General features: G+C 41.3%; 1 protein-coding gene across 1 annotated transcript; it reads left to right on the plus strand.

Moving 5' to 3' along the window:
- The first annotated feature begins 1,039 nt into the window (after positions 1 to 1,039).
- On the plus strand, positions 1,040 to 27,517 carry Dstn (destrin, actin depolymerizing factor). Its single transcript, NM_001033666.1, has 4 exons — positions 1,040 to 1,163; positions 22,073 to 22,380; positions 24,039 to 24,115; positions 26,335 to 27,517. The coding sequence occupies exons 1-4, from the start codon at positions 1,161 to 1,163 to the stop codon at positions 26,442 to 26,444; spliced, it is 498 nt and encodes a 165-aa protein (NP_001028838.1). The 5' UTR covers positions 1,040 to 1,160; the 3' UTR covers positions 26,445 to 27,517.
- Positions 27,518 to 27,806: the final 289 nt, after the last annotated feature.

The raw sequence follows: 27,806 nt of genomic DNA on the forward strand, positions 1-27,806 counted from the left end.
TAATGGGAACCGCATTTTGCTACACAGGCGGAACAAAAGCTACCTAGGGTAGATTTTTATATAGCGTCCAAAAAATAGAAACAAAAAACACAATGATCATGTCGCCCAAAAGCCTTCTTAGAGAATTAAAACTTTTTGTAAAGATCCTGATGTTCTCCTTGCCTAAATTCAGTTTAAAAGCTAGGTGATCATCCCACGTTTTGCGAGTTCCTTTTATTCGCCACAAAAAACCCTAAGAAAACAACTCTTAGGATTGCTGGTGGCCCTTTGGAAGCTGTATTTCCGTGCAACCGCCCATTAGGAAAAGACAATTCCCCAGTGAGAAGCCCCCAAGCGCAGCGGAGGGGCCGGGCCCACAGCCCCGGGCCACGCGGCGTCCCCCACGCACCCCCGCGGGCCACTGGGCCTCCTCCCAGCCCGCTCCGTAGATAAACAAATCACTCCTGTTTTCCAATCCTGGGATAAGCGCTGACTCACACAGCACTTTGAACAGCCACGGTCGCCTCAGGAAGGAGGAAAAATGTGCAGATTTTTCCCTCTCACGCGAGGGCCCGAAGTGCCACGCTGACCAATCAGGACAGGGTGGTGGGAATAGCACCAAAGTAGGTAAAAAAATGCTGGTCGCGGTCCCTGAGAGCCGTTTAGAGAGTTCTGCTCTCCAAGCAGAGCACCCGCCCACCGGCGCTCGCCCCGCCCTCCCCGCACTGGGGCTCCGCCCCCGGCGGCGCGCACACCTGGCCAGGTGGCGACTTCCAAGTATGGGCAAAGGCCGAGCGGTAGGCGGGGCATCGCGTGGTCCCGCCTCAAGGGCAGGGCCAGATTCCCTGGAGCGTCCTGTGCCCGCCCTTCACGGAGAAGCTGCCCGGCGCTCCACAGGGCGGGGAAGCCATGCACTCCCTCTAACTGGAGCGAGGTTTCCTGCTGTCTGGAGACTGCAGGGCCTCCTGGGTGGGGCCTGTCCGGGGAGGCCGGCCTGTTGCGTAGCAACGGCGGGCGGAGCACGGCGCGCGCAGCCGCAGTCTGGTTGGAACTCGTGCCCGCCCTTAATAAGCTCGAGCTGCCGCGTCCGCCCTGCGCTTCCTCTCCTGCTTTTGCTACCGCGAGGAAGAAGGTGCACAGACTTTCCGCCAGGTTCCTAGCTCTCCTCCCGATCCGCGAACATGGTGAGTTACTTGCAGCTTGGGCGTGCTTCAAGGAAGGGACCGCGTCCCAGGGTTCCAAGGCAGCTCCCGAGCCGGTAACATGCCCACCGCTCCAGGCCGCCGCCCGGGATCCTCTTCGGCCGGGCCTCGCTGCTTTCGAACCCGAAGTCGGTAGATCCCCGGGGTGGGCCGCCGAACCTGAGACCGTCCGTGTGGGCGCGGTTTTCCCCAAGGCCAGCTCGGTGACCCATGAACCTTTCCAGCCCTTTTTACTGAGAAGGAAAAGAAGGATTTTATTGAACACTCTAGAGGGCGGGGTGATTGCTAGCGAGCGTGATTAGGAACCGGGTGGCCTTGCCGTGGCTTTGTTTGTCGTATCAGGCAATCAGCTTCTGTGGCACTCTCGTTGGGCTTGTCAAGCTTGGCAGTGGCTCTTTTAACCCTTCCCTGTCGGGCCCGTTCATCCATAGTTAGAAATTTGCCTTCACCTGAGAACATGGCTTTACCACAACTTTGGGTGCGAGGCGTGGACATGATGTTGCTTTCCTGATACAAATTTAAAAACTTTCAGGAAGCCCGTTTAATTACTCCTGCCAGCTCTTTCAAAAGAGTAACATTCGTTGTGTTGAGATGGTAGAGATTTTGCTTAATTTACAAACTTCTCCACCTCTAAACTGTTACTCAAATCGGTTGTAAAACAGTATCTTAACTGGGCGATCAGGTGGAACATTTTGTCACTGTAGTCTGCACACTGTTACCATTTTTGGTCAATGATTTGCTGGCAAGGCCTTGCCACACTGCTAGAAATACTATCCTGTTGCTACATCTGTGCGCTAGGAAGCAGTTGGTACCCACTTATCTGTCTACAGAGTGTTTTCACTGAATAACAACTTTGGTTTTTCCTTAGGATATAGCAACTGGCTTGCAGATACAGGTTGGCTCATTAGATTAAATGGGTAGTTTTCTTGATATTAAGTCTTGTTTGAGTTTAATGCTGTGAGCTACAGATATTTCAAACTTTCAGGACTTCAAACTGAAGTCTTTTGAACCTCTGTAAGATTTTAAATGTATGTATATGCTGATTTATAGTAAAGACTAAATCTAAATGTTTTGAGTTCTGATAAACTTGAGTACTCAGTGTAATGAAGTGCTGTGAAGTGGACTGGTGTCTACTCTCCGGTCTGCTGATGTAACATCTTTTCTTTTAGTTGAGAATTCGAACATTATGTTTAAAATAGGGTCAAACATTTTAAGTGTGTAAAAGCTTGGTTTTAAAGCTTAACTTTGTTCAGTGTACATTCAAATAAAATTTAAAAAGTGTTGTATTTCCTGGTACTTGGGGGAGACAAAAGTAAAAACTAAAGGTGGGTTCATTCTTACATCCAAGTACTGGTACTTTGCCCATCCAGTTTTCCTTTCACTGTGGGCTTTGGGAATTGAACTTAGGTTGTCAGACTTGCCTGGCAAGCGCTTTCACCTGACGAGCCAGTTCTCCTGCTCTAGATATGTTTTAAGAATTTAGAACACACTTTACTATGTTTGGTTGTATAAGCACAAAGCATCTCGATTCAGCCCAGCTATTAGAGAATGGGCGGTGGGGGGGGGGCAGTTAGATTTATTGGTGAACTGCATGGTTTCCTTTTCTGAGGCAGGATCTCACTCCATAATTCAGAACTCACTGAGAAGCCCAGGCTGGACTTGAACTTGAAGCAATCCAGGTGCTAGGGTTACAGGTGTCAAGAACTACACTGGTTTTGTATTTTTATATTTTGCGTTGGAGACTTGGTATAGGCCCACAGTGGCCTAGTATTCTACTCTCTTAGGGTCCGTCGTGCTGGGATTATAGATGGCAGCTAATATGTTTAGTTAACCCCCCTTCCTCTTTTTGGGGTGGTAGTGGGAAGATTAATGTTTAACTACGTATGGGTTTGTTTTAAATTAGAATTACTTCCTGATACTCATTATGTCTTCTAGAAGCAGTAGGAATAAAGGAAATTGAAATTAGAAAAATGAGATGTCCTGTTTTCAAATGTCTCACTATAAAATATCACCGTAAATGTCTCTATAAAAAGCCCCTTCCCACAGCAGGGAAATGTATCTTCTGTTTGCAGATGGCAAATAAAGTTTCTGTGTGTGTGTACTGGGTGTGTCAGCTTCCTCATATGTGCAAGATTACCAGCCCACTATAAAATTCCTAGGTTTATTTGCTCAGTTCTATTGGATACAGCTTGACACATCACATGTAGATTTGACTAGTCTTTTCTTTAGCCAAGGAATGCATTTGCAACATAGTTTTATGACTCTCTGGAAAGTGGAGTTCAGTTTTGCCTTGAAATAGAATTAAGGAATATGCCATAATCTAACCATTTACTTAACGTAGATGGGACTCCGCTCCAACAAGCTGAACTAAGTGGCCTGCTACTCGGTGATTAGGAAAAATACTTTTAACAATTCAGCTAAATAGGTTGGACATACTTTTGTTTTTGAGACAGGGTTTCTCTGTAGCCCTGGCCAGAGACCATGCTCAGGCCTCAAACGCAGACCTGCCTGCCTCTGCCTGTGCCTCCCAAATGCTGGGATTAAAGGCATGGGCCAGCACACCGTTTGTGTGCCCATTTAACATGAAAGAGTGGATTGTAAGGCAGCAGTTCTTGAGACTGCTTTTGGGTCGTATAACCCTTTCACGGGGTGGGGGTGGGGGTGTTGCATATCAGATAGTTACATTGCAATTCATAACAGTAACAAAATTACAGCTTTGAAGTAGCAACAAAAATAATGTTATCGTTGTGGATCATCATAACATGAGGAACTGTGTTAAAGGAAGCATTAGGAAGGTTGAGAACCTCTGCTTGAAAGGATCGGTTACTGCTTACAAAGCACTTTTCCTTCTTGTACATCAATCTTTAAAATTACCAATTTTGAAGTATTTTTAAGTAGTAAAGCGCACAGGATAATGATCCCTCTTATCAAAAGAAAAATGACAGTTGAGGATGTTTTTTATCACTAAATCAGAGTGTACATCTTCCTATCTAGTCTAGAGGGTCCCACCCTAGTGTCAAAAATCTTACAGTATTGGCTCATTAAAGGAAACGATTTCATTCAGGATGTTGCAAAATCAAAGAAGGTTCATGATGGAGAAACTTCTCTAAGAAAAAGAACCCAGGCAGGTAACTGAGGGAGTCCTGAGGAAGGATATGAACAGGCCTCTCACTGTGAGAAAAAGTACAGGGGCCTTCTCTCCCTGGTCTTTCTTTCTGTTTTTCAGTATTTGAGATGGTCTAGCCTCAGACCTATAGATATATGCCTGCTTCTTCCTTCCAAGTGCTGGGATTAAAAGGCCTATCCTCTCCAGTGACCTCTTTCCCACAACACAGAATGGCCTTTGGATTTCTCATCCACCAGCGCTTTCCAGAGGGATCAGGTCGAGTTCACCATAGTCATCATAGTTGATAGATTTCATTCTTTGGTGCTTTTATGCATTTTTAAAAATTTTCTTTATGTGTGTGGATGTTTTACCTACATGTATGTCTGTATGCCATGTGTGTGCGGTGCCCATGGAAGTCAGAAACGTGGATCAGATCCCTTAGAACCGAAGTTACAGATGGTTATGAGTTGCCATGTGAGATTGACCACAGGTTCTCTGCAAAGAGCAGTAACTGCTCCCAACTACTGACTGGGCTGGCTCTTAAGCCCCCTTACTTTTCATGCGTTAATTGTACATGCATTCTTAATTCATGCTACACTAATGTGCTAAATTATACATTGTGTGTGTGTGTGTGTGTGTGTGTGTGTGTGTGCTGTACTTGCCTAGCTCTTTCCAGCTTTTTAAAAATTTTGTGTGCTTTTGAGGAGGTGTTGCTTTTTATTATATTTACTTAACTTTGGGGTGGGGGAGGGGAGTTGGAGACAGTGTGTCTCTGCATAGCCCTGGAAGTCCTAGGACTCACTCTGTAGACCAGACTGGCCTCCAACTCTGAGATCCACCTGCCTCTGCCCACCACCCAGCGTATATTACTTGCTTCATTGTGTTACTTACACATGCTTGCAGAGATCTGCTTGTGGAAGTCAGAACAACTTGGTGGACTTGGTTCTTTCCTTCTACCATGTGGGTTCTGGGCAATAAACTCAGGCCCTCAGGCTTGTGGGCAAATAAATGTCTTTACTCTGAGCCATTTTAAGCAGCCCAGGGTGTTGGATTGAACTACTGAATATTCTACTATAAAACTGTACAACTTTATTCATTCTTCTATTACTGGATATTTTAACATTTCTCCAGTTGGTTTATCTATTTAAACTTTTTACCATACTTGTTTTCCATTTAACGTTACATGTATATTATTCATCTTGTCCCTGTTTGTGTGTCTCTTGGTATAAATACACAGACTCTTGAGTGGAGAGCATGCTTATGCATATGTATTCTCTTCCTGCTGGTATGTTTGACGTCATGTTTCATCTATAACCTTTCAGTGGCTTGAGTAAGCGATTGCCCCTCATAAGTTCATGTGTTCGAACACTTGATCCCCAGCTGGTGGAAATAACTGTCACAGTCTCTATATTTCTTTTTACCTAATATGAGCCTTAAGTCCCTTGCCTATCTGATGTGTAAAAATGGTTTCTGTTTGATTGATTGTGTGTGTGTGTGTGTGTGTGTGTGTGTGTGTGTGTGTGTGTATGTGTATGTGTATGTGTATCACTTTCTCTTTTAATTGAGGCCGGGCATAGAACCTGAAAGGCTCACATAATGATAGGTAAGCAAGGTAACTACCATGCTACACATCAGATAGGCAGCTTTTATATATATGGTAAACAGCTTTTATACATATGATGTACCTGTGAACTTGAGCTGGCTTTAGAGCTATGCAATCTAGTACTAACAAAAATTTCAATATGAACATGATTGTGTCTTCCCAGGCATCTTAAGCTGCTAAATCACCAAAGACAAATGCTGTCTTTTATTTCACCTGCCATTTTCAGGCTTCTGGTCAGCATAGTTCCTCTTAGCTGCAGGGGCTACAGAGATTAGTCTCCTCCATTCTATACATGTCTCTTTATCCTGGGAAGTTCATTTAGCCAGAATGTTAAAAACGAACGACAGATGGGTCAGTAATGAAGGGCACTTGCTATGCCTGCATAGGACCCAGGTTCAGTTCCCAGTACCCTCACTGAGCAGCACACAACCACCCTATAACCCCAGTTCCAAAGAACCCCAGGCCCTGGTCTGTTCTGAGTGACTCAGCCTGTTCTCCTTGTGTACGGTTATGTGCAAACCAGAGAACATAAAACACGAGATTACGAAAATGCCTCTTCCCCTTTAGATTGTTCGTGAAAGCATATTGAAAGGTTTGTATCCCACACTAGGATTGTTTCCTTATGCTCTTGCTTTGTTGGACCATTACAGTGACAACTTTTCCTTAGAATTACCCTTCTGAGCTAGTACCTCTTGTTTTTTTTTTTTTTTTTTTTTCTGGCCTTAACATTTTGCTGTGAAAGGTATATAGTTAGAAAACTATATCAGCTTTATTCAGCCTAGTATAGCTGCATCAGACCCCATTGAGTTCAGCTTCTAATCGCGAGTGATTCGTAACTCTTAATACCAAACTAATCTTTGAGTGGCTGACATTGCCACTAGACATGCTTATATGTTGCTAACTTGATTACTTAATTTTCTGTGTTACGTTAAAATTTAAGAATTACATTTTAATAATATTAAAAATAAAAAGAATTTAGTGTCTAGTTGAAGGTGTGTAAAAGGCTAGCCCTCTGCCACTACAGAGAGACAGACTGTAAAAGAGTGCCAGAGAGATTTCATTCCTAGCACAGCACAGACACTGGTGACCTTGTTTGACTTTTGGATCTCACTGAAGGAAGACTACTCTTTAACATTTGTATATTATGTTATAGGCTGTGCCTCTTTTAACCTTATCTCAGAAAATGAAAGGAATTTTCTATGATTGTTCGTCTATTGGCTTATTGATGTAATTAGCATTTAATTTTAATAAAATACAAATTCTTGTATTCTCAAATGGTTATAGAGCTGACAAGATTGAACATTTTCATTTGGGCAGATCTTAAAGTGATTGAGCTTTCAGGAATTCTCAAGTTGTGAAGTTTTGTTACAGAAATGTATACATATTTAAATTTTTTCTTATTGCTCTTTAAAAAAAGGCAAACAACAAAGGTGAAATTTTAAACCACTATAATTACTTATTTGTGGTACTAGATGCCAGCCCAGAACCTTGTGTATACCTGCAGTCACTCTACTTAATCATCCCTAGCCGATCTAAAACACTGTATTAGTATTTGACAGATAGAAAAATAAATTAGTAAGTTTTACATCTTAATTATTGGAAATTCTGTACATACTTTACACTAAAGCACATCTCAGGCTTTGGTATTGTTATCCTAGCATAAAACTTAAAAAATACAATTCCTTAGCCACATTTAAATGAACCACTAAAGTGTATATGGTTGGTTAGTGTTGGTCTTTTTGGACAAGCCATATACATTATGAATTGGTTTATGCAGTTTGTGGTGGGAAGTTAGTTTGAATCCTTTTATTTTTATATGCATGTCTATACATGTTGAAGAGTGTCAGTTTCTGTTTATTATTTATGTGTGTATGTATATATACCCGTGCCTGTGGGAGTTTATGTGTACCACATGCATGGAGAAGCATCCAAAGACTAAAAGAGAATGTTGGATCCTTGTGACAGTTAAAAGCCACCATGTGGGTTCAATCAAAGAGCTTACAGTAAGTAAGAACTTAATTGATGACCCATCTCTCCAGACAATTAGTTTCTTTTAAAATACTTATCTGGACTATACCATTCTTTTAAGATGGGGCTGTTCAAATCAATAATACAGTCCTCTTTTTATAGTAGCTCACAGAGATATTACTGAATTATAATGAATAAGTGATTAAGAGGATTTTCCTAATTTTGACAGACAAGTTCCTACAGAGATTTAATAATTTAATTTTTATAATTCTATTCTCACTTTTTAAAAATGCCATGGAAATTGAGGTTTAAATGCTGAAACAATTGAGTTTCACCTTTGAAACCTTTGTATTCACATTACAATTCAATTGGAATCTTTTCATGAAAATCCTTAGAGATAGGTGAGGCAGTATTGCTGTAAGAGTCTGAATGACTCTTTGTGAAATGAGATTGGATGATAGTTACTTATTGGACATCTTGAACCACAGAAAAGAGCTTAAAGGCCTAACTTATGAAAGAACAAGGTAACTTACAAGTGTTAACTATGTGTCAGACATTGTGTTACCTTGTCTCATGCCATCCTTAGAACAAATCTGTTACCTACCACCTCTCTTGAGCCAAACTGCCAAGTGCTTAGTAAGCATCTTTTTGGAATCTGGCTTTGCCCCTTTCTGGGTGGCCTTGGGTTAGTTGCTGTTTTGTTCCTCAGCTTCATAGAAAAAGCCAAAATGACTTAATTTAGGGGGGAAAAAAGGATTTCTGCCTAGTTGGGCCCAGGCAAGCTAATCCTTGTTGAGGGATCCAGCTGTGTATAGAGAATTTCAGGCAGGAGAACTCATCAAAGAACCTTGAGAAGAGAATGAATTTGGTCTGTGCCTGGACAGAAAGGCTTGTCTGGCTAAAATTCTGCAGACAAAGGAGAAAAATTAGTATGTCAGCTTTTGTTGCTGTGAAAAATAGCAGAGTTAGTAGTTTAAAGGAAGAAAGTTTTACTCTGGCTGATGGTGTGTGTCCATGATTGCCTGGCTCCATGGCTTTAGGCCTTGGCAGGACAAAAGCATCATGATGGAAATGTACAGTGGGGGTTGGGGATCTGTCCTGCCCCGAGGCTGCCTGAAGCAGAGATGAAAGAGAAAGGGCCGCTGTCTGACCTGCTTCCTCCCACTGATCCCCCTGTGCCTGCCGTTGAACTATGCACACATGGACAATGCCTTCAGTTTCTCAGTCCTTAAAATACGTACTCCTGCCTCAGCTATTTTCCTCCTGTTTCAGTCAGTGGTCCCCATGACAGCACTGGTTTATCTAAGTTTCTTAATTAAAGAAATGTCATCTTGTGCTCAAACTGCTGTGCTCCACATCATTCCTTCAAACTAGAGTCTGACTTGTAAAATTACCAACTCAGAATAAACCTGAGTGTTCTAGACAGCAGAAACAACAGGGTGAGTTGATAGCCTGAACAACAGGAGAGAGTGCTTGCCAACTCTTCGTCCAACAAGTTCAGAATAGACGAACCCAGGAGCAGAGTCCCTAATGATCCAATTTAGAAGAAGTGATGTCGGGTGATGTACACATCCGTATTTCTCTCATTTGGGAGGCTAAGGGGGAAGTTGTGAATTCCAGGCAGACCTGGAAAAGGTGGAGTGGAGTAGTGATGTCAGATACAGTGAAGACCTTGATTGATTTCATACTGTTTTTTGAATGGTGTTGTGATAAACATGGCAGTTTACCAGACATCTCTTTTTTAGGCTGATTTGATTTCCTTTGCGTATTTAACTAGTGGAATAGCTAGATTATGGAAGTTGTATTTTTAGTGTTCTGAGGAAACTCCATGTTACTTTCCATAATGCTGCACAAGTTAACATTACCACCAATGATATGTGGCAGTTCACCTTTTTCCGTGTCTTTGCCAGCATGAATAGATTTAGATTCTTGATGGTGGCCTTCCCTAACAGAAATGTGACAGACAGTACTTGGTTATGGTTTGCTTTGTGTTTCCCTTCTAATACCATTTTTTAATATAATTGGTCATTTATCCTTTGAGAAAGATCTGTTCAACCTCCCCTCCCCCTTCAAATCAAATTGCTGTTATTTTTCTGTCGGGTCTCTTGTTTCTTCTGGGTAGTCGTACTCATCCCTTGTTGGTTTACTAATCTTTTTTCCTATTCTACAGGTTGTCTATTCTCTCCTGTATCTTTTGTTGTACAGAAACTAAGTGGTTTGATTAAAACCTCATTTTTATATTTTTATATTTTGTTGCCTGTGCTCTAAGAATCATATCCAAAGCCATTGTCTATTCACTCTCCTTTTGGTCACTCTCATGTCATTGCATAGTTTCATGGCTTAGGGGCTTAAATTTAGGGCTTTGATCCACTTTGCTTGATTTTTTTTTTTTTTTTAAACTGTATACAGCAGTCTGCTTGCATGTATCCCTGCAGGCCAGAAGAGGGCATCAGGTCTCATTATAGATGGTTCTGAGCCACCATGTGGTTGCTGGGCAATGAACTCAGGCTCTTTGGAAGTTAACCCTTAACCACTGAGCCATCTCTGCAGCCCTTGACTTGATTTTTATGTGATGAGAGCTAGGAGTCTAGTTTATTGTTCTGTGTATGAGTTTCCAAGCACCATTCCTAAAGACTGTCCTTGCTCTACTAATGTAGGCTTTTGGTGCTTCTGCCAGTGATTCCTTCAGCAGAGATTGGAGTTCTTTCCAGGCTCTCTCTCCTGTTAGTCTGCATGTGTGTGCTTTTATGCTAGCACCATGCTATTTTATTTTCTCTATGTAGTATGTTTTGAGATATGAGTTATTATGACATTTTTGGTCTTTTCTTTTTGCTAAACTACTTTAGCTACCCAGGTTTCTGTGGTTCCATATGAATTTTAGGATTTTTTTCTTTCCCTTCCCTTCCTTGTATAGTCTAGGATGGTTTTACACTCACTGTGTAGCCAAGGCTATATTTGAATTTCTGATCCTCTTGCCTCCAGTTCCCAAGCGTTGGGATAGCAGGCATGTGACATCATTCCCGTCTTCCTTCTTCTATTGTGTGAAGAAAATCGTTGCTATTTGGATAGAGATTGCATTGACTTTAATTTGCTTTTATAGTATGGACATTTTAGTAACTCTTTGAACCCAGAAGCTTTCTGGGACGTCTTTCCATGTTGTGTGTAGTCTCATTGTTCTTCATCAAGCTTTGTAATTAGTATTGTGTGTAACAATTCACTCCCTTGGCTAGATGTAGGCCTATAAGGGGTTTTTGTTTTGTTTTTGCTTTTTATGGTAAGAGCTAAGGATCTGGAAAAGGATACATTGTATCCCTTAGGTATCTCTGAGCTACATCCCTCAGTCCCTTGTAAGGGTTTTTTGTTGCTGCTGCTGTTCTTGTTTTTTTGTTTTGGCAGCGGGGATTGCTTTTTTGATTTTTTTTCCTTCTACTAGTTCACTGTTGCTACATGAAAATGCTACTGCCTTTGTATATTGATTCTTGTATCTTGAAACTTACTGAATTCAATTATCAGTTTTATCAGTCTGATAGACTTTATATAGAGAATCATGTTGCTTGCAAACAGAATATGCTTGCCTCTTCTCCTGTCTGGTTATCCTTTAGTTCTTTCTCTTGCCATGTTGCTCTGGATAAGACTTCACATTCTGGGTAGAAATGGCAAAATGCCTGTTCTTACCTTATCCCTGACTTTACAGGGAATCATTTTTGTCCTTCAAATATTAGCAAATCCATGAAACATTCTCTCTACTTGGTAAAACTAGCAGACACCTTTGTTTAAGTAATGTCTTTAAGTGTTTTCAGCAGGATCAGATGGGCCTGTAGCAACAACTTAGATCACACAAACTTTTTTTTTTTTTAAGATTTATTCATTTATTATATATAAGTACACTGTAGCTGTCTTCAGATACACCAGAAGAGGGCATCAGATCTCTTTACAGATGGTTGTGAGCCACCATGTGGTTGCTGGGAATTGAACTCAGGACCTCTGGAAGAGTAGTAGGGTGTTCTTAACAGCTGAGCCATCTCTCCAGCCCCACACAAACTTTTAAATGTGTTTTGTAGAATATTGATTTTTCAGTCGTTCTCTTGAATGTTGATTAGTGTATACATTCATATCTCTTATGTAGCATTTATCTTGAAATTTATGTGAAATATGCTCACATATTAGGCAGTTTTTTTTTTTTTTTTTGTTCTTTTTTTCGGAGCTGGGGACTGAACCCAGGGCCTTGCGCTTCCTAGGCAGGCAGTTTTTTAAAAATAAAAATACATATTTACAAGTATAAAGACAAAAATACTATAAAACTTTTATTGATTAAACATCTGGTTGGCAGCGTCACAGTTCTAGCTGGGGATGGAGGATTGATAAAGATACGTAGGGTAGAATACAGTGATAGAGACACTAACGGTATGGGGATGTAGGCATGTGATAGAATACCTGCTTAGCATGCACAGGTCTTGGGTCTGATCCTAGCAGGGATAAATAAAAACCAAAGTAACAATTAAAAAAATACCCACTAAGAGCTCTTACTCTTTTAGGGGGAAGTCAAGAGCGGGGATCCACCGACAGATAGGACAGTATTGAATAGATAATACTACAATAATAGAAATAATTATAGACTTCATCAGGACGTAGAGAAGCAGATGCAGAGTTAGATTAGAGCTGATGACTGAAGGGACAAATTGTACTTAGGGATTGTGCTGGTTTAATAAAGTAGCAGTTATAGTTTCTCCTTCAAGATCCATGATTCACCAGCACTGAATTAGCTGGGTTTCCAGTAGTAGGTGTGGTTTCTTTCTTGTTCAGTGGGTGTTAGGTCCTATTAGAGAGCTGGTGGTTACTATCGACTATGCCACTACTGTACTCTTAGGGTTATCCTGCCGTTTTGTTTATTGCTGTGGTTCATAGGTGTTATAGCTGGGTGGGTCTGTTGGTTGCCTCCCTCTTTTGAAAGGTGTTTTTTTTTTTTTTTTTTTTTTTTTTGGTTCTTTTTTTTTTCGGAGCTGGGGACGGAACCCAGGGCCTTGTGCTTCCTAGGCAAGCGCTCTACCACTGAGCTGAATCCCCAACCCTCTTTTGAAACTTTTAATGGTGCCTTCTAGTCACTTCCAGCTCAGGGGTGGACCCTCTTTCTGAAATGCATGGTATCTTCAGCAATTGGCGACTTACTTACTTTCCACCTCTGAGGGACAGCCAAGGACAACAGCAATAGGCCGTATGTTTTGGGAGACTTTTGGACAGCCTTGGCCAGCAACTCAAAAGAGGGCTTTTCATTTTCTGGGGGTTTTGTTAGGTAGTGTTTGGCTCTTGGAGGGAGCATCATCGGCTCAGGTGTGAAACGTTCATTAAAACTATGTGTGTATATTTATATTAAATATATTTAAAATACTAACTTTCACCCATCTTTTTTATTGAACATTTCTTTGCTATTTTTTAAAAGAGGGGTTTGCATGCGTGCACACGCGCACACACACACATACATACACACACACACGCACACACACACACACATTCATGGAGGTTGGAAGAGGGTGAGGAGATTCGTTCCCTGAAACTGGGGACTAGGCGGTTATGAACCACCCTATGTAGGTCCTGGGAACTGAACTTGTGTTGTCTGCTAGAGCAGTGAATATTAAGATATCTTTTCAGTTCTGTGCTATTACATTTTCTTTTCCTTCCTTCCTTCCTTCCTTCCTTCCTTCCTTCCTTCCTTCCTTCCTTCCTTCCTTCCTTCTTTGGTGTGTGTATGCATGTATGCCTGTGTTTACCTGCTATGGGACACATGGAGGACAGAGAACAGCTTGCAGGCATTAGTTCTCTCCTCCCACCATGCATTCCATGACTTGAACTCAGGTGGTCAGTCAGACTTGGTAGCAAACTCCTTTACCTCTTGGGCAGTCTTGGTGGTCCCTTTGCTATTAACCACCTAATATTTATTTGTTTGTTTGTTTGTTTGTTTGTTTAGCCAAGTATTAGGTTTCATTATTATTTATTTGTTTGTTTGTTTAGCATGCCAAGTATTAGGTTTCATTATGGCACTTTCAAACAAGTTTTATTTTCCTTGCTCTTTTCCTTCCATTATGTCTCCAGTTTTTGTACCTGTCCACTATCAGTAACCTCCTTTCTGCTTTCAATTCACATGTGTTCGATGCCTTACCCCTTCTCAACACTTTTTCTCCCTTTTATTATCTCACTTCTAATTTCACAAATATATATGAACATTAAAGTGCTAAGATTCACATATGAATGAGAACAGGCAATATTGTTTTCCCGAGGTCAGGGTACCTCACCTAATACAATAGTTTCTAGATCTGTCCTTTTCTTGCAAATTTTATAATTTCATTTTTCATGGCAAGATAAAATCCCATTGTATACATATCACACTTTCAATGTCTGTTTATCTGTTAATGACACCACTAAATATTCATGAGAAGAAAGAGATGGGTGGTACTTACCAGATGTTAAGTTTTTTTTCTTTTTCTTTTTTTTAAGTCCACAGTTCTAGTGAACCGGAAACAAAGGATTCTCTGTTTGAGCTGTTCTCGTTACTGCCCTGCCCTGCCCTTTGCCCCTTGCAGTGTACTTTATAAACTCATCTTGCTTTATCTATAAATAAATGAATTCCTGTTTCAGATACAAGTTTTAACTTGTCCAATAACTCAAGGCTTTATTGAGAACTGGCAACCTGGTTTCCTGAAGAGTTGAAGAAGCTCTAAATGGATCTTCTAGATAGTAATAATAATGATTAGTGTGCATTTACCAAACGGTGTTACTAGGCATTGCATTCCAGTGCTTGGTGTGTGTGGTCCCACCCATCGTTTTGAGCTAGCAGTGCAGCATGAGCAGCCCTGGCTAACCTGGGGGATGTCGCAGGATATTGTTGATACTGCTCTTCTGCAGAGAAAGATGTAAAGTGAAGCATTTTCAGTTCTGCTTAGGAGACAAGTGTAACCAGTTCTCTTTTTTTCCTCAAGGTATTTTTAAAGAACTTATTCTCTCAATTGCAGATTTGTCAGTGATCTGGGCCAAAGTTGCTTTTCATGACCTCCATAAAATTTTCTAGTTCTTACTTCACTACTTCGCCAATAGTCGGTGCTTCTTCTGTAAGGGATTAACTAAAATGTCTTTTTTAAAAGGCTTTGCTTAGATAAGTTGAGCCATTTTGCACGAAACTTTGACTTTTTATTGCTTTGAATCTTTCAGAACAAAACAATGGCAGGGTTGGTGGTTCAACCTGTAATTTTAACACTTTTGATGCTGAAGAAAGGTAGTTATTAATTTGATGCTAGCCTGGGCTATATAATCAATCTCTCTCTCTCTCTCTCTCTCTCTCTCTCTCTCTCTGCTATATAATAAATCAGTCTCTCTCTCTCTCACACACACAGTTTGTGTCCCTCAAGATTGCTTCCATGCCCTCAGTAATAGTCAATTATAAATAGATTTAGTATTAAATGTGAAATCTTTGCCCTTAGATATATTATTAATTTTTTACATAGTATAATAGCAAGTTTAAAGTGACATGAGCCATAACAAAAACGGTGTCCTCTTTCCCAAGAGTGGGAATTGTGTAATACATTTAATAAATGTTTTGCCACCTGTCATCTTGAGAGCTGTAGAACTGGCCCTGCCCCTCACCTGTTGGTAGCACTGGGAGGGTAGGCCCTTGTCTGTTGTGCAGTGATGTGGGTGAGGGGAAGCTTGCAGGGGTGGAGGGTGCATACGAAGGGATGGGGAGATGAGTGGAATTGGGGTGTTAATATGAAATTCACAAAAAAGCAGTAAGAGGTTAAATAAGAAAACTGTTTGCCCAAAACTACTTTAATACTGAGTCAATTTTATGTGCTTGTTAAATTTCTTAAAATCAAACGTATTTCCAGTATTCTTGCTCACAGTGATGGCCGTGGTGGTTTGAAAGTAGCAAACAAATGCTGGCATAGCTGCTGTGTACACATTTCCCCAAAACTGGTGGAGTAGGGATGTCCTGATTTAGGGTCACACCTTACCGTGCCACAGCCTAGAGTGTGCCTTTTCTTCCTTCTGTGTGTACACTTACTCTCTTCAGTGTGACAAGGCTGGAATGATCTCAATACCCTCTAGAGGATGAACTCTGGAATTCCAAAGTCAAGGGACAGGGAGGTGATATGTGTGTGTTCTAAAGGGATCACACTAATTTTCCCCACTTTTCCCATTGAATTTCCAAATTCCTGTTCTGGTCCTGATTGGATTGTGGTCTTTTCTATTTGTCTCCTACTAGTAGAGCTCTGAAGCACTGTAGTTGAAGTTGCATTGTCTGTACTGCTAGGAGGCATCAGCTGTTATTTCCTGTTTCTGTTGGTCCTGTGCAAGGCATGGTATAAATATGAAGCCCCCAGTTCCTTCGACGAGCCAGTAGAAAAGGAACCACTGAGTGTTTTCTGTCAGTTTGTTGTTGTTGCCATTGTATGTCTGCAGTGCAGTAGTCCCAGTTTTCAGATATGGGACTCTTAGAGAAACTGGGTCTTAGAAATGAGTACTTTCTTTAGGTAGCTAAATGGTTTTTATTCTGGTTTCTGTTGTTTTTGTTGTTTTGTCGTTGTTGTATGTTTGATTGTTTTTAAGTTAGGATTAAAGTATATGGGCTTTAAGAATGAAGCCAAAGTGAGGGTCTTGATTGTGGCAGTGCAACATGAACCCTTTCTATGTTCTGGTGTAGGATGGCCACTGTTAGTGACTGATGATCATGTTTAGGATTGGACTGCTTTAATGGTTGATAAAAATTAAATCCTCACAATTCAGTGTTTACGTTTCAAGAATTGCCACTCACCCTTATGGTAGAATTGGGAGATTTGTTTTTTCTGGTCACTCTGCCAATCATAAGATTGTGTCCAGTGTTCCTATATCTGTGGCATAATTCTGTGTGTGACTGACTGGAGACTGTTCAAAGACCCTGTGCTTGTGAATCTTGATGTAATCTCTCAGTTGGTAAGTTTTATAATAAATACTCCACCAGAAGAGACTTAAGACAAGTGTCTTAAGAGACAAGATCATCGTCAGCTGTTGTGGTGATGCAGGGTAGGGTGTGGCTTCTCCAGTGGTTTTGGTATGGATCTCGGAGGATTTCAGCTGTGAACACTGTCGCTTTTTAAGGTGGCCAAAGCTCATGTGGTAGCGGAGTCCATTTTTGCTCTCAAATCCGTCCAGCTCTGCAGCAACTTAGTATCCTGTGGTTCAGAGGATTCCAGTGGTCTGGTCTGGATTGTGTGAGCTGTGCAGACTTTGACTTTGAAATGGAACATGATTTAACTTAATTTAATACAGTATACTTCTTGACTGTGAGCAGTTAAACTTAACTTCTCAGTCTTGGTTCTTTTTTTCGGAGCTGGGGACCGAACCCAGGGCCTTGCGCTTCCTAGGCAAGCGCTCTACCACTGAGCTAAATCCCCAGCCCCTTAACTTCTCAGTCTTAAATTGAGTACTGTGAGGTGAGGCTGAGAGGCTCACACCTTTCCTTGAAGATACCAGAGAGGCCCTGCCTGGCATTACTGAGGTAAGAGGCTCAGGCTGGGACGGGAGGGCCTTTTTTAAAAGTTAGAGAAGCACAGCATGATTCCGTGTTCAGGCCTGTGCCAGAGACTCCTCACCCTAGTGTCTTGGAGTAACCCGGGTGAGTTCTCACGTAGACTGCCAAGGCAAGCTCTATTTTAATGCGGTCAGCTTCTTCTGTGACCATTTGTGCGGTTTGGTTTAAGCTGTGAAGGTGTCCATAGGTTAGACCACTGGTGTTTGTAAAGGACTCTTTATTACAACTTGCAGTTACAACAGTGAACTAAAATAAAATATTAATCATATTTTATCAAGTTTTAGGGCTAAATGTTAGCAGTAGATCCTATTCACATTAAAGTCAAATAAAATCTGACCTCCCAGTTATTAGGAAAATCAGTCAATTAAAAATTAATTGTTTAATTGTCTTTTCCACCTCACTTACAATTTTTACTTGGTTTCTAATTCAGCCCTCTGAATTAGATAAACAGTGTAAGAGTTCTCAGCTTGTTGAGAGGAGGCGTGCTGGTGCTGGGGGAACAGCCGGGAGAGGCAGTGGGGAACAGAGGCAGCGAGTCCAGGCTTCAGACGGGACAGAGAGCTGTCCTGGGCTGTCTCAGTCTGGTTGCCCAAGGGGTTTGCATTTGACTATAAAAAATGAGTATGAAGGGTCTGGGCAACAGTTAATTTGTTCATTTCTTCCATATCACTGTTTTTCTTTTTTTCGGAGCTGGGGACCGAACCCAGGGCCTTGCGCTTGCTACCACTGAGCTAAATCCCCAACCCCCATATCACTGTTTTTTAAAGGCTATGTTGACATACTGAGCCTGGGTATAGCAATTCAAAAATACATTTAACTGAATCTAACATATATTCTGCCTGCTGGGTTTCTTAGTATTTTCCACAGGCGAAATACAGAATTATTGTCCGGTCCTGAAGAACCATACTGGAGTCAGCCTCTAAAACACTGCAGTGGAAGTTTAGGGGAGTGAGTAATCTTCCACCTCCTGCTCCTTTTGTAGGTCAGTTGCCACCCTGATGCCTGGGCCTCTCTGACTTGATGCCATACTGACATTTCTGTGTCACCATTTCTGTCTTTGGGTTTGGTTACCAACCTCACTATGGCAGTTGATGGTTTGTTCATCTGGATGTCAAAATCTTCTCCCTCATGGTCTTCAGGGGCCATTTCCTGAAGCACGGGTGTTTAGAAATAACCTCTCACCAGAAACCAGCACAGGCAGCATGTCTCATAGAACAGGTCCACTCTGCTCAGTTTAGAGCCAGCCACACACATCTGCAGAATTGTGCTTTACTTTGTTTTTAGTTACAGGTCATGATTGATTACTTAAGTCAGTTTCAAGGTCTGTTTGAGAGTCTTGAACACTTTACATAAATTCAGGTTTTAGTTGACTAAGTGAATACAAAGCTTTCCAGTGTTGCCTTCTAAGGATTGGGCAAGCACTAAATGGACTCAGTGGCCTCTTTTAAAAAAAGAGAGTACAAGAAGTCAGAAAGTAAAATTAGTGGGAGGCTAGTGGAGGAGTTTGAGGGGTAGGTAGATTGATTCAAACACACCATAGAAATGATAAATTTTATTTATTTTTAAAGATTTATTTATCATATATGTGTGTGTGTGTGTGTGTGTGTGTGTGTGTGTGTGTGTGTGTGTGTGTATACACCTGCGTGCCAGAAGAGGGCATCAGAACCCATTACAGATGGTTGTGAGCCACTATGTAGTTGTTGGAGATTGGACTCGGGACCTCTGGAAGAGCAGACAGAGTGCTCTCTTAACCACTGAGGCATCTCTCCAGCCCCAAATGATAAATTTTAAATAAAGTATTTTTAAAAGAAAGACTTGGTTGTTGGTTAAAAAAAAATACTTAGATATCAGCATTATTATGGACTAGAGAGGAATTAAAGTGTTTCTAGTTCTTCCTTGATAATATTTGAGCATTTTCCCCCATTAATTGCAAAGATCAGAAAATACTATTAAAGCAGTAAAAAGTTTAAATTTGATTTTTAAGAATGCAATAAGCATCCACATGTAATAATATGAGTATAGTAATATTATATGGTGTTTGTTTTCTATCTACTGTTAATTTTCTAACTGCCACTGTATTAAAATGTGATGTTTATAGCAATTGCATCTATAAGAAAAAGGTGGATTTAGTCAGCTATATTTGAGAAGATTGTGAAAAGATGTGGAATAGGTAGCCAGGATTAGAGGGTATGTACGTAGCACTCTTAACAGTCGATGGTTGAATGCCAAATTACCTTAGAAACAAATGCTAGACTCCCACCATATCCCAGTTCCCCACATTCTTGCAGGCATCTTTTTCTCTTGTTTTTTTTTTTTTTTTTTTTTTTTTTTTTTTTGCCATTGAGAATCACTAGTGTTACCCAGGCTGGCCTTGAACTGGTGATCCTCCTGCCTTAGACATCAAACTGCTTGCTTGGATATAGGCCAGCACTACCACAGCCAGCTCCTGAGTGCATGCTTAAGGAGCAGCTTTCTGCAGAGCACTTATTTCCATCACCCCCAAAAGAAAACTGCCACCTAGAAGTCAGTCCCTTTCCAGTTCCCTGAGCCCTGGAAACCACTAGTCTACTTATAGATTTGCCTCTGGGGCTTTTTGTTTTGTTTTGTTTTTTTTCTGAATCTGATGTATTCTGAGATTCGTTTATATTGTAGTATGTCAGTTCCTCTTTTTTTTTTTTCTTTATTGTGTAGCTGTAGTGCATTTAAAATCTCTTCACAGAATGGACTTTGGGGTGGTTTCCATTTTGTATTTGTGTGAATAATGGTTCTGTGAACATTTGTGTATGGTTGTTTATATGGGAATATTTTTATTTTTGTATGTAAGAACTGTAATTCTTAGGTGATCTGATAACTCCATGTTTAACTCAAGTGGTTGACCTTTGCAATTTTGCTGCTGCAATGTGAGATTATAGCTTGTCCACACTCACTAACATTTGTTAGTGGATACTGTGCGTGTGCGTGCGTGTATGTGTTTTGCTAGATTGGCTGGTCAGCAAACCCCTCAGGTTTTCAAGGCAGGGTTTCTTTGCATAGCCATGGCTGTCCTGGTACTCAGTCTGTAGATCAGGCTGCTCTTGAACTCACAGAGATCTGCTTGCCTCTTCTTCTGATTCTCTTTTGTTGTTATTACTGAGTTGAAAGGATTCTTAATAAATCCTGAATGAAAATTTTTTAATGATTTGCAAATCTCATTCTTAGGGTTTTCTTCATTTTTTATGCACTCCTGACTCTTATATAACTTGGTATTAATTTTAAGTATTGGTACTTTTACATTATTTGTTAATAAGCTCGTAATCTTTGCTTTAGAAAAGCTAATACAGAATGATGTATGTTGCAGTTAGTGTTTATAGTACATGCAGTTGGACAGTAGAAGACAGAAAGATTATAAACTGCTTTAAGATCTTTTGGCATCAAGAATCTGTTTAAATCCCTGATCCAGAATAATAAGTAATTACATGACAAAGGATTATTTTTCTGGTTAGTATAATCCCAAATTAAACTGTTGCCTTCATTATTAATAGTAAAATTTTTATCCTAATCTCAATTTATAATTTAAATATTTTATAAGTGATTTGTAAATAATTTATAGAAGAAATATGTCTGTGTGTGTAACGGGGGTGGGGGTGAGTAGAGGGGTGGAAGCCAGAAGTCAACCTTAGGTGATATTTCTCAGAAACTGTCCATCTTGTTTTTGAGACAAGGTCTGTCACTTAGGGCTGTGGATTAGCTTTGGCTGTCAGGTCACAGCCCCAGGAGATAGGTTTTCCGGGTGCTGTCTTCCCATGTTTGGGATTATAAGAACAGTACCATGCCCAGCTTTTGCTATGGCTGTTTGGCTTCAAACTCAAGTCCTTATGGTTTGTATACTTGCTTTTCCCTCTGCATGGTGAATTAAATTTAAAAATAAGCAATTAATATTACTGAGTATTGATCTGATCTTTGAAGTATTTACATAATGCTTTTTTTATTTTTGAGTGAGTGGGTGAGTGGGGGAGATATATATGAGGGAGGAGATATTGATAATTGAGATTATAGGACTGGAATTTTTCCAGCTGAGAAACTGAAACCTTCTGTTTTGCTTCAGGTAAAAAGTTTTCAAGATATTATTAATACTCAGACTAGGAAGGTGATCTCGGTTAAGACTCTAAGAAACCTGTGAGAAAAACGTAATTCAGGTCCAGGGTGTAGCTCGGTCAGTAGAGTACTTGTCCAGTATGCATGACGCCTTGGATTCATTCTCCACCACAGAATTAAGCAGACGCAGTGTCTGACAGACACCTGTAATCTCAGCACTTGGAAGGAGGGGGGAGGAAGACCAGACGCTTAAACTATGATGTCATTTTTGGCTCACAACCATTGACACCAGCCTGGTCTCCATGAGACCTTGTCCCAAAGAGACAGACTGGGGTCAGGGGCAATGACAACACCCAGGGCTGTTTTAAGAAGGCCTTCAGAGATTTGAGGACAGGAGGGCTATTGTAGTTCTGTTTCCCCATAATTAAAGGTGGACATGGCTTATACAGCATGTGGAAGTTGGAAATCAGTAACGCTCACACTCCTCTGAGATTTTAAGTATATACCAATCTGTAGCCAAAAGGTAGTGTTTTCTATTTGAAATTATAAGAGTTGTAAACCCTTTTGCACATTTCTTATTGTAGGCCTCAGGAGTTCAAGTTGCAGATGAAGTATGTCGTATTTTCTACGACATGAAAGTTCGGAAATGCTCCACACCTGAAGAAATCAAGAAAAGAAAGAAGGCTGTCATTTTTTGTCTCAGTGCAGACAAAAAGTGCATAGTCGTTGAAGAAGGCAAAGAGATCTTGGTTGGAGATGTCGGCGTTACCATAACTGATCCTTTCAAGCATTTTGTGGGAATGCTTCCTGAAAAAGATTGTCGCTACGCTTTGTATGATGCCAGCTTTGAAACCAAGGAGTCCAGAAAAGAAGAGCTCATGTTCTTCTTGTGGTGAGCACTGTGAAGCCTCTGTAAAACTGAGAGCCAGGCTTCTACTGCCCACTCTTGGAGAACCAGTTTGGGGATCAGAATGGTATTGGTAGTATTGGGGTTGAGCCCGGGACACCATGCATGCATTAGGCAAGGACTCTAGCACTGTATCCCCAGATCCCCCAAACATGTTTGTATCAAAGCTACTCATATACACCGTCAAAATGTTTACAGGCTTCACCAAGTCTGAGCTGTACTGAGTTTAGCTACACTGTACTTGGAGGAACACCACTTTAGGTAGTTTATCTTGTGGATTCTTAGAAGTCATTGTTTCTAAATCAAATTCCCTGTTTCTACTAAATGTTCCTACTGGTAAAGCAGAGCCCTCTTCAGCATATCATGCTGATTGCTCTGCTGGATACACGTTCCTCATTTACATACTTGTCATCTGTTTCTTTTGAGGAAGTTGATGCCATCCGTACTCCTTTGCCGAGGTTCCGCTGTGTCTGTAGTGTCTAGTTAGGTTCCCGATACCTGCATAGGGATATTTCATTTTTAATTTAAATTTCAATTAGTTAAAAATTAACCTCTATACACTGGAGCAGAGTTTCCCTGTCTAGCCCATGTTGGCCTGGAACCCAACAGTAGCCCTTCCTAGTGCTAGAAGTCCAGGCATGGTCTGCCGTGCCTAGCTAAAATTCATTGTTGATTTGAACGAATATCTATTTCCAGTGTGTAGCCACATATGACTGACAGAAACAGCATTTTCACTGTTGTAAAAGATTCAGCTGAACAGTGCTTTCTAGTTTGCATTTTAAGGTGATTATGTGTCCTTTTCTGATTATTTTAGTGTTGAAATATTTGACATTAAGCCTTAGACAAAAGTCTTTCATTCTACAACTTGGTAGGGAGAGGTAGGGAGATCTCTCTGATCTTCCAGGCCAGCCAGGGCATAAAAAGTGGAGACTGCAGATCTACTGCATTGAGATTTGAGGGGAGGCCACCCTCACGCTGTTCCACCAAGGTTCTACTATTCTCTGTAAACCGTGAGGATGTGAGGGCTGCAAGCAAGAGGTCAGACGTGTAGGAACACACAGCTTACCGTTGTGGAGAGCATTGTGCTCTTGCAGAGGGTTATGGTTGGTTTCCCAGCACCAACCTCAGGCAGCCCACAACTGCCTGTACCTGTTTCAGGGAGTTTGATGTCCTCTTCGGCCTCTGTGGACGCCTGTACACAGAGAGTACACATATAGACAAGTAGCCATGCACATAGACATAAATAAAAACAAAAATTTAAAAGGTAATTATTGATAAGCCTTAAAGATCGTATTCATTAAACTTTATTTCTCCTATACACCAGTTATAGTGTTAGAACCTGGGGGAAAACAGCCCTATGATTAAAATTAGTGAAGTCCCTCCCTGTCTTTGAGGAATTTACAGTTATGTGACAGGTATGCTGGCTAAATGAGCTTTTAAGTTGGGGATGCTTTCTTTACTTGCCTTTTTAAAATTCCTTTTCTTTGACTTTTGTATGTGACCATTGATGACATTAACCTTCAGAGGTGAGAAATCGAAAACTCTTAGATTCTGCCGTCTGTCTCATCTCACTGGAGATTGTTTAATATGATGTAGGTTGTACTTTATAGTAGTCTTTTTCACTCTGGCATCCTTCTATCTAGGGCACCAGAACAAGCACCTCTGAAAAGTAAAATGATCTATGCAAGCTCGAAGGACGCCATCAAGAAGAAATTTCCAGGTAGGAGCTAGATTTGCCTCTGAAGTTTTTATGGGTGTGGTGGGTCCCGGGATGGGGACTGGGATGTTTCTAAAACCCACCTTATTATCTTCGTAGAGCTTTAGAAACAAAGGGTAACAAAGGGGGAAATGCCCTCTGAGCATCATCTGTCTCGGACTGGTCACAATGTGCTCTGGCCTGTATTCCTGACCCTGTCTGTTTCCTATTGGCTGTACACACTGTACAGCTGGTTTTAAACTAGTTTTTCACATGACAGGTGGGGATCAGTTGGCTTGTTATTCATTGTTTTTGATATAGACATTGGCAAAGCTGCAGAAAGGAAATGTTCGTGGCAGGAAACATTCTCTTGTCTCTAGCCTTCACTGTTGAATGGTGTGATTTTAGGTAATTGAGTCCCCTGGGTCCAAAGGACAGTACACTCACCTGAGCTGGCAAGTGTTGACTTGCCGCTGGGTTGCTGGGGTCCGGATGAAGTGGCTCTGGCCAGACTCCAGTTGGAAGACATTGGTATGGTAGAAAGAGCATGGTGTATGAACTCAGGCTTGCACAAGGGCTGAGCTTGCTAACTGCTGTGTGACCAAGGCCAGAACTTTAACCTCATGGGCCTCAGTTCTCTCAGCTCTGGGGCAGGAGGCTTGATCTGCGTGTCCTGCCACCTCCCTTCCCCTGTGATCTCCAAATAGCTGAGGGAGCAGAGCTTACACAGTTTACCCAGTGTTGGTTTTGTGTGTTTTCTGTGACTGGCTTTTGTGTTCCTGGAGAAGAACCGGTTCGCCCCAGCTTGTTGTAATGAGTTAAGTAACCAGAACTCCCGCATCCTTCCCCAAGTCCTGCAGCTGCTCTCTTCAGTGGGTTCTTTGTACTTCTGGGTTGGTTTGGGAGGCCCTAGAGTGAGCTCCCAAATATCAACTGATGCTTCACAGCTCAGTGACTTCTCAGCTCAACAGTTTGATGAAACCCAAGACTTAAGGGGAATTGCTACATAAGATTTGATTTAGGGATATTAAATGATAGTCACTGTCACCTTTTTTGTGGAATCATCAGTGGCTTTTTCAAATTAGTCCAAAAGTTGTATAAAAACTGACATTTTTGAGAAGAGTTTGGTAGACCAGCTGTGCAACTGTTTAAAACAGTTCTGTGCGGAGAACCTGCTGTGCGTGAGCCCTGGGTGAGCTAGCTCTGTAGTGTTGATGGAATTGTCCTACGGCCCATCAGTGCCACAGCCTTATGTGTGGTGTGAATGCAACCACAGAACTATGTTTTCTGTAACACAGTGTTTTAAGTTCATGCTTGCTTTTTTTTTTAAGCGTTTATTTATTTATTTATTTATTTAGGTTTTTTGGGGGCTAGATTTTTCTGTATAGTCCTGGCTGTCCTTGAATTCTCTATAGACCAGACAGGCCATCCACCTGTCTCTTTCAAGAGTTGGGATTAAAGGTGTCCCCCATCACGCCCCTCTACTTTATATGTGCATATGTGAACATCAGTGTGTGGATTCATTCATATGTGAGTGCTCTCAGGGTCCAGAAGAGGGCACCTGGTCCATGGCACCATCATCACGGGTGGTTGGTTGGTTGGAAGCCACACTGTGAGTGCTAGGGACTGATCTCTGGTCCTGCATGATCAAGAAGCACTCTTAACCACTGAGCTATGTCTCTAGCCCTGTATTTTTATTTGTTTTAGAAAATAGGAAAAATAATTACTAGGCCTGTCTTTCCCCCCCCCCCCCCCCAAGAGCTGGGGACCAAACCCAGGGCCTTGCGCTTGCCTAGCAAGCTAAATCCCCAATCCTAAGCCTGTCTTTTTATTGAAGTATAACATCCTTAGTAAAATGTGTTTGCAGACTGAATATTATGATTGTTTTTATCTAGTTATTAGTTCCACAAAACCTTCCCCAGTGCCTTCTTTCCTTTGTACCATTCCTCTCCCTGTTCCTGAACCCCAGTAGTAACTGGTATCTAGCTTCTGACTGCATTCATTAGCTAGGGCTGGTTTAGACTTAAATGGACTCATAACAGAATGTGCACTATGTTTCTGGCTGCTTGCAGTCAGCATTACGTTTGCAGAGGGGGTCAGTATTTTGATGCATGTGCTTCTGCGTTATTTCTTTTCGCAGTGGGATAGTATTCTGTAGGACAAGGGTCTTTAAATCAGTTTGGTACCTTAGAGAAACGAGTAAGCTGCTGCACCATCCTAAACAGAATCTGTTTTCTCTCTAGGTATAAAGCACGAGTATCAAGCAAATGGGCCAGAAGACCTCAATCGGACTAGTATTGCTGAAAAGCTAGGTGGCTCCTTAATTGTAGCGTTCGAAGGATCCCCTGTGTAGATTATCAGTCAGTGCCACGAATTGAAAGCTTCCATATTTAACACTATCCTTTCACTATATAAGTAAAGCAAATATATTAGGCCAGGATCTCACTGAGGGGAATTTGTCTTGTCATCTTTTAGAGTAAACTAAAAATTTTATAGTGTCTGCAAATACTACCCTACATAAATCTAGCCTCTAAAGTTTCATTGGTGTGGAATTAAATTCTTATTGGCCAAATGCCTATTTTCATGAAGTGACTTGTAAAGATTTTGTTAAGCTCAGGATTTTTAATAACACAGTTCACAAAACAGTACAAGGCAATGTGAGGGGAACTACTAATCTTTGCTAACCTCAGCAGTTACTTTGTTTCTTTTGTTTAGAAAAGTGATTGTAATCTGTGTATCATTTTGACCCAAATTCTCTATTTTTCCTTGACTTAAACAGAATAATGAGATATAATTTTCTTTATACTGTGTACAACACCTAATCTATACTAACAGCAATAAGACTAAGCCAGGCAGTCTTAATTCTATCAGATGTGTCATGAGACTGTTTCAGACTCGCGTCTGCTTAAAGTTCACGCTCATCTTGCAAAGCGCCAGAGCACCGTGCTGGAGTGCAGTCAGTGCCCTGTACCTGCCGCAAGAGGCTCGCTGGGCTGGGAGATGGCGTAGAGCAACTTTCTGTCTTAGAAATCATGGTGATCCTCAGGAGAATGCTCCGTGTCTTGTAACAACTAATTACATTGCAAATTAGGGCTTCATTGTAATCTACTTTATTAATGAAAAATGACAAGGCAGTGTACTGATAAGCCAAGGTGCTTTCGATCTGTAATCTCTTCTTCAAAACTGCTGTGTCTGGTACAGTAGACTGGAAAGAGTGTTGATTATGTTTCCTCTGGGGCCTGGTAGGGTGCAAATGCCTAGAGCAGTTTACCAGCTGTGTGTGAGACAGAAGCAGTACCATGGATGACACAGGGGACTGCCCAACAACACTTGGAAATGATGGTTACCATCACAGGCATGACACTGAACACTGTAGAGGTGCACAGTCAGTTGAACTTAGTAGCAGTGCTGGCTTTATGTAATAAAGGAAGCATTTGTAACTTACCCTTTCTTTGTGTGGTTATTTGTGTGTGGGTTGGAGGTAAAGAATCTCCCTTCTGTCTCAGTTTGGCTTGTATTGCCATGATAAAGATCATGTCCAAAAGCAACTGAGGAAAGAGTTTACTTCATCTTACAACTTCCAGAATCCATCATGTCCTGAAGCAGGACATGAACTCAGGAGACATGAAGGAATGCTGCCTATTGGCTCACTCTAGGACCACAAGCCCAGAGGTAGCACCACGCACGGTGGGCTGGGCCCTTCTACGTCAATCAT

The sequence above is a fragment of the Rattus norvegicus genome, chromosome 3 (genome assembly GCF_021556685.1).
Source record: "Rattus norvegicus strain SHRSP/BbbUtx chromosome 3, alternate assembly SHRSP_T2T, whole genome shotgun sequence".
NCBI lineage: Eukaryota > Metazoa > Chordata > Mammalia > Rodentia > Muridae > Rattus > Rattus norvegicus.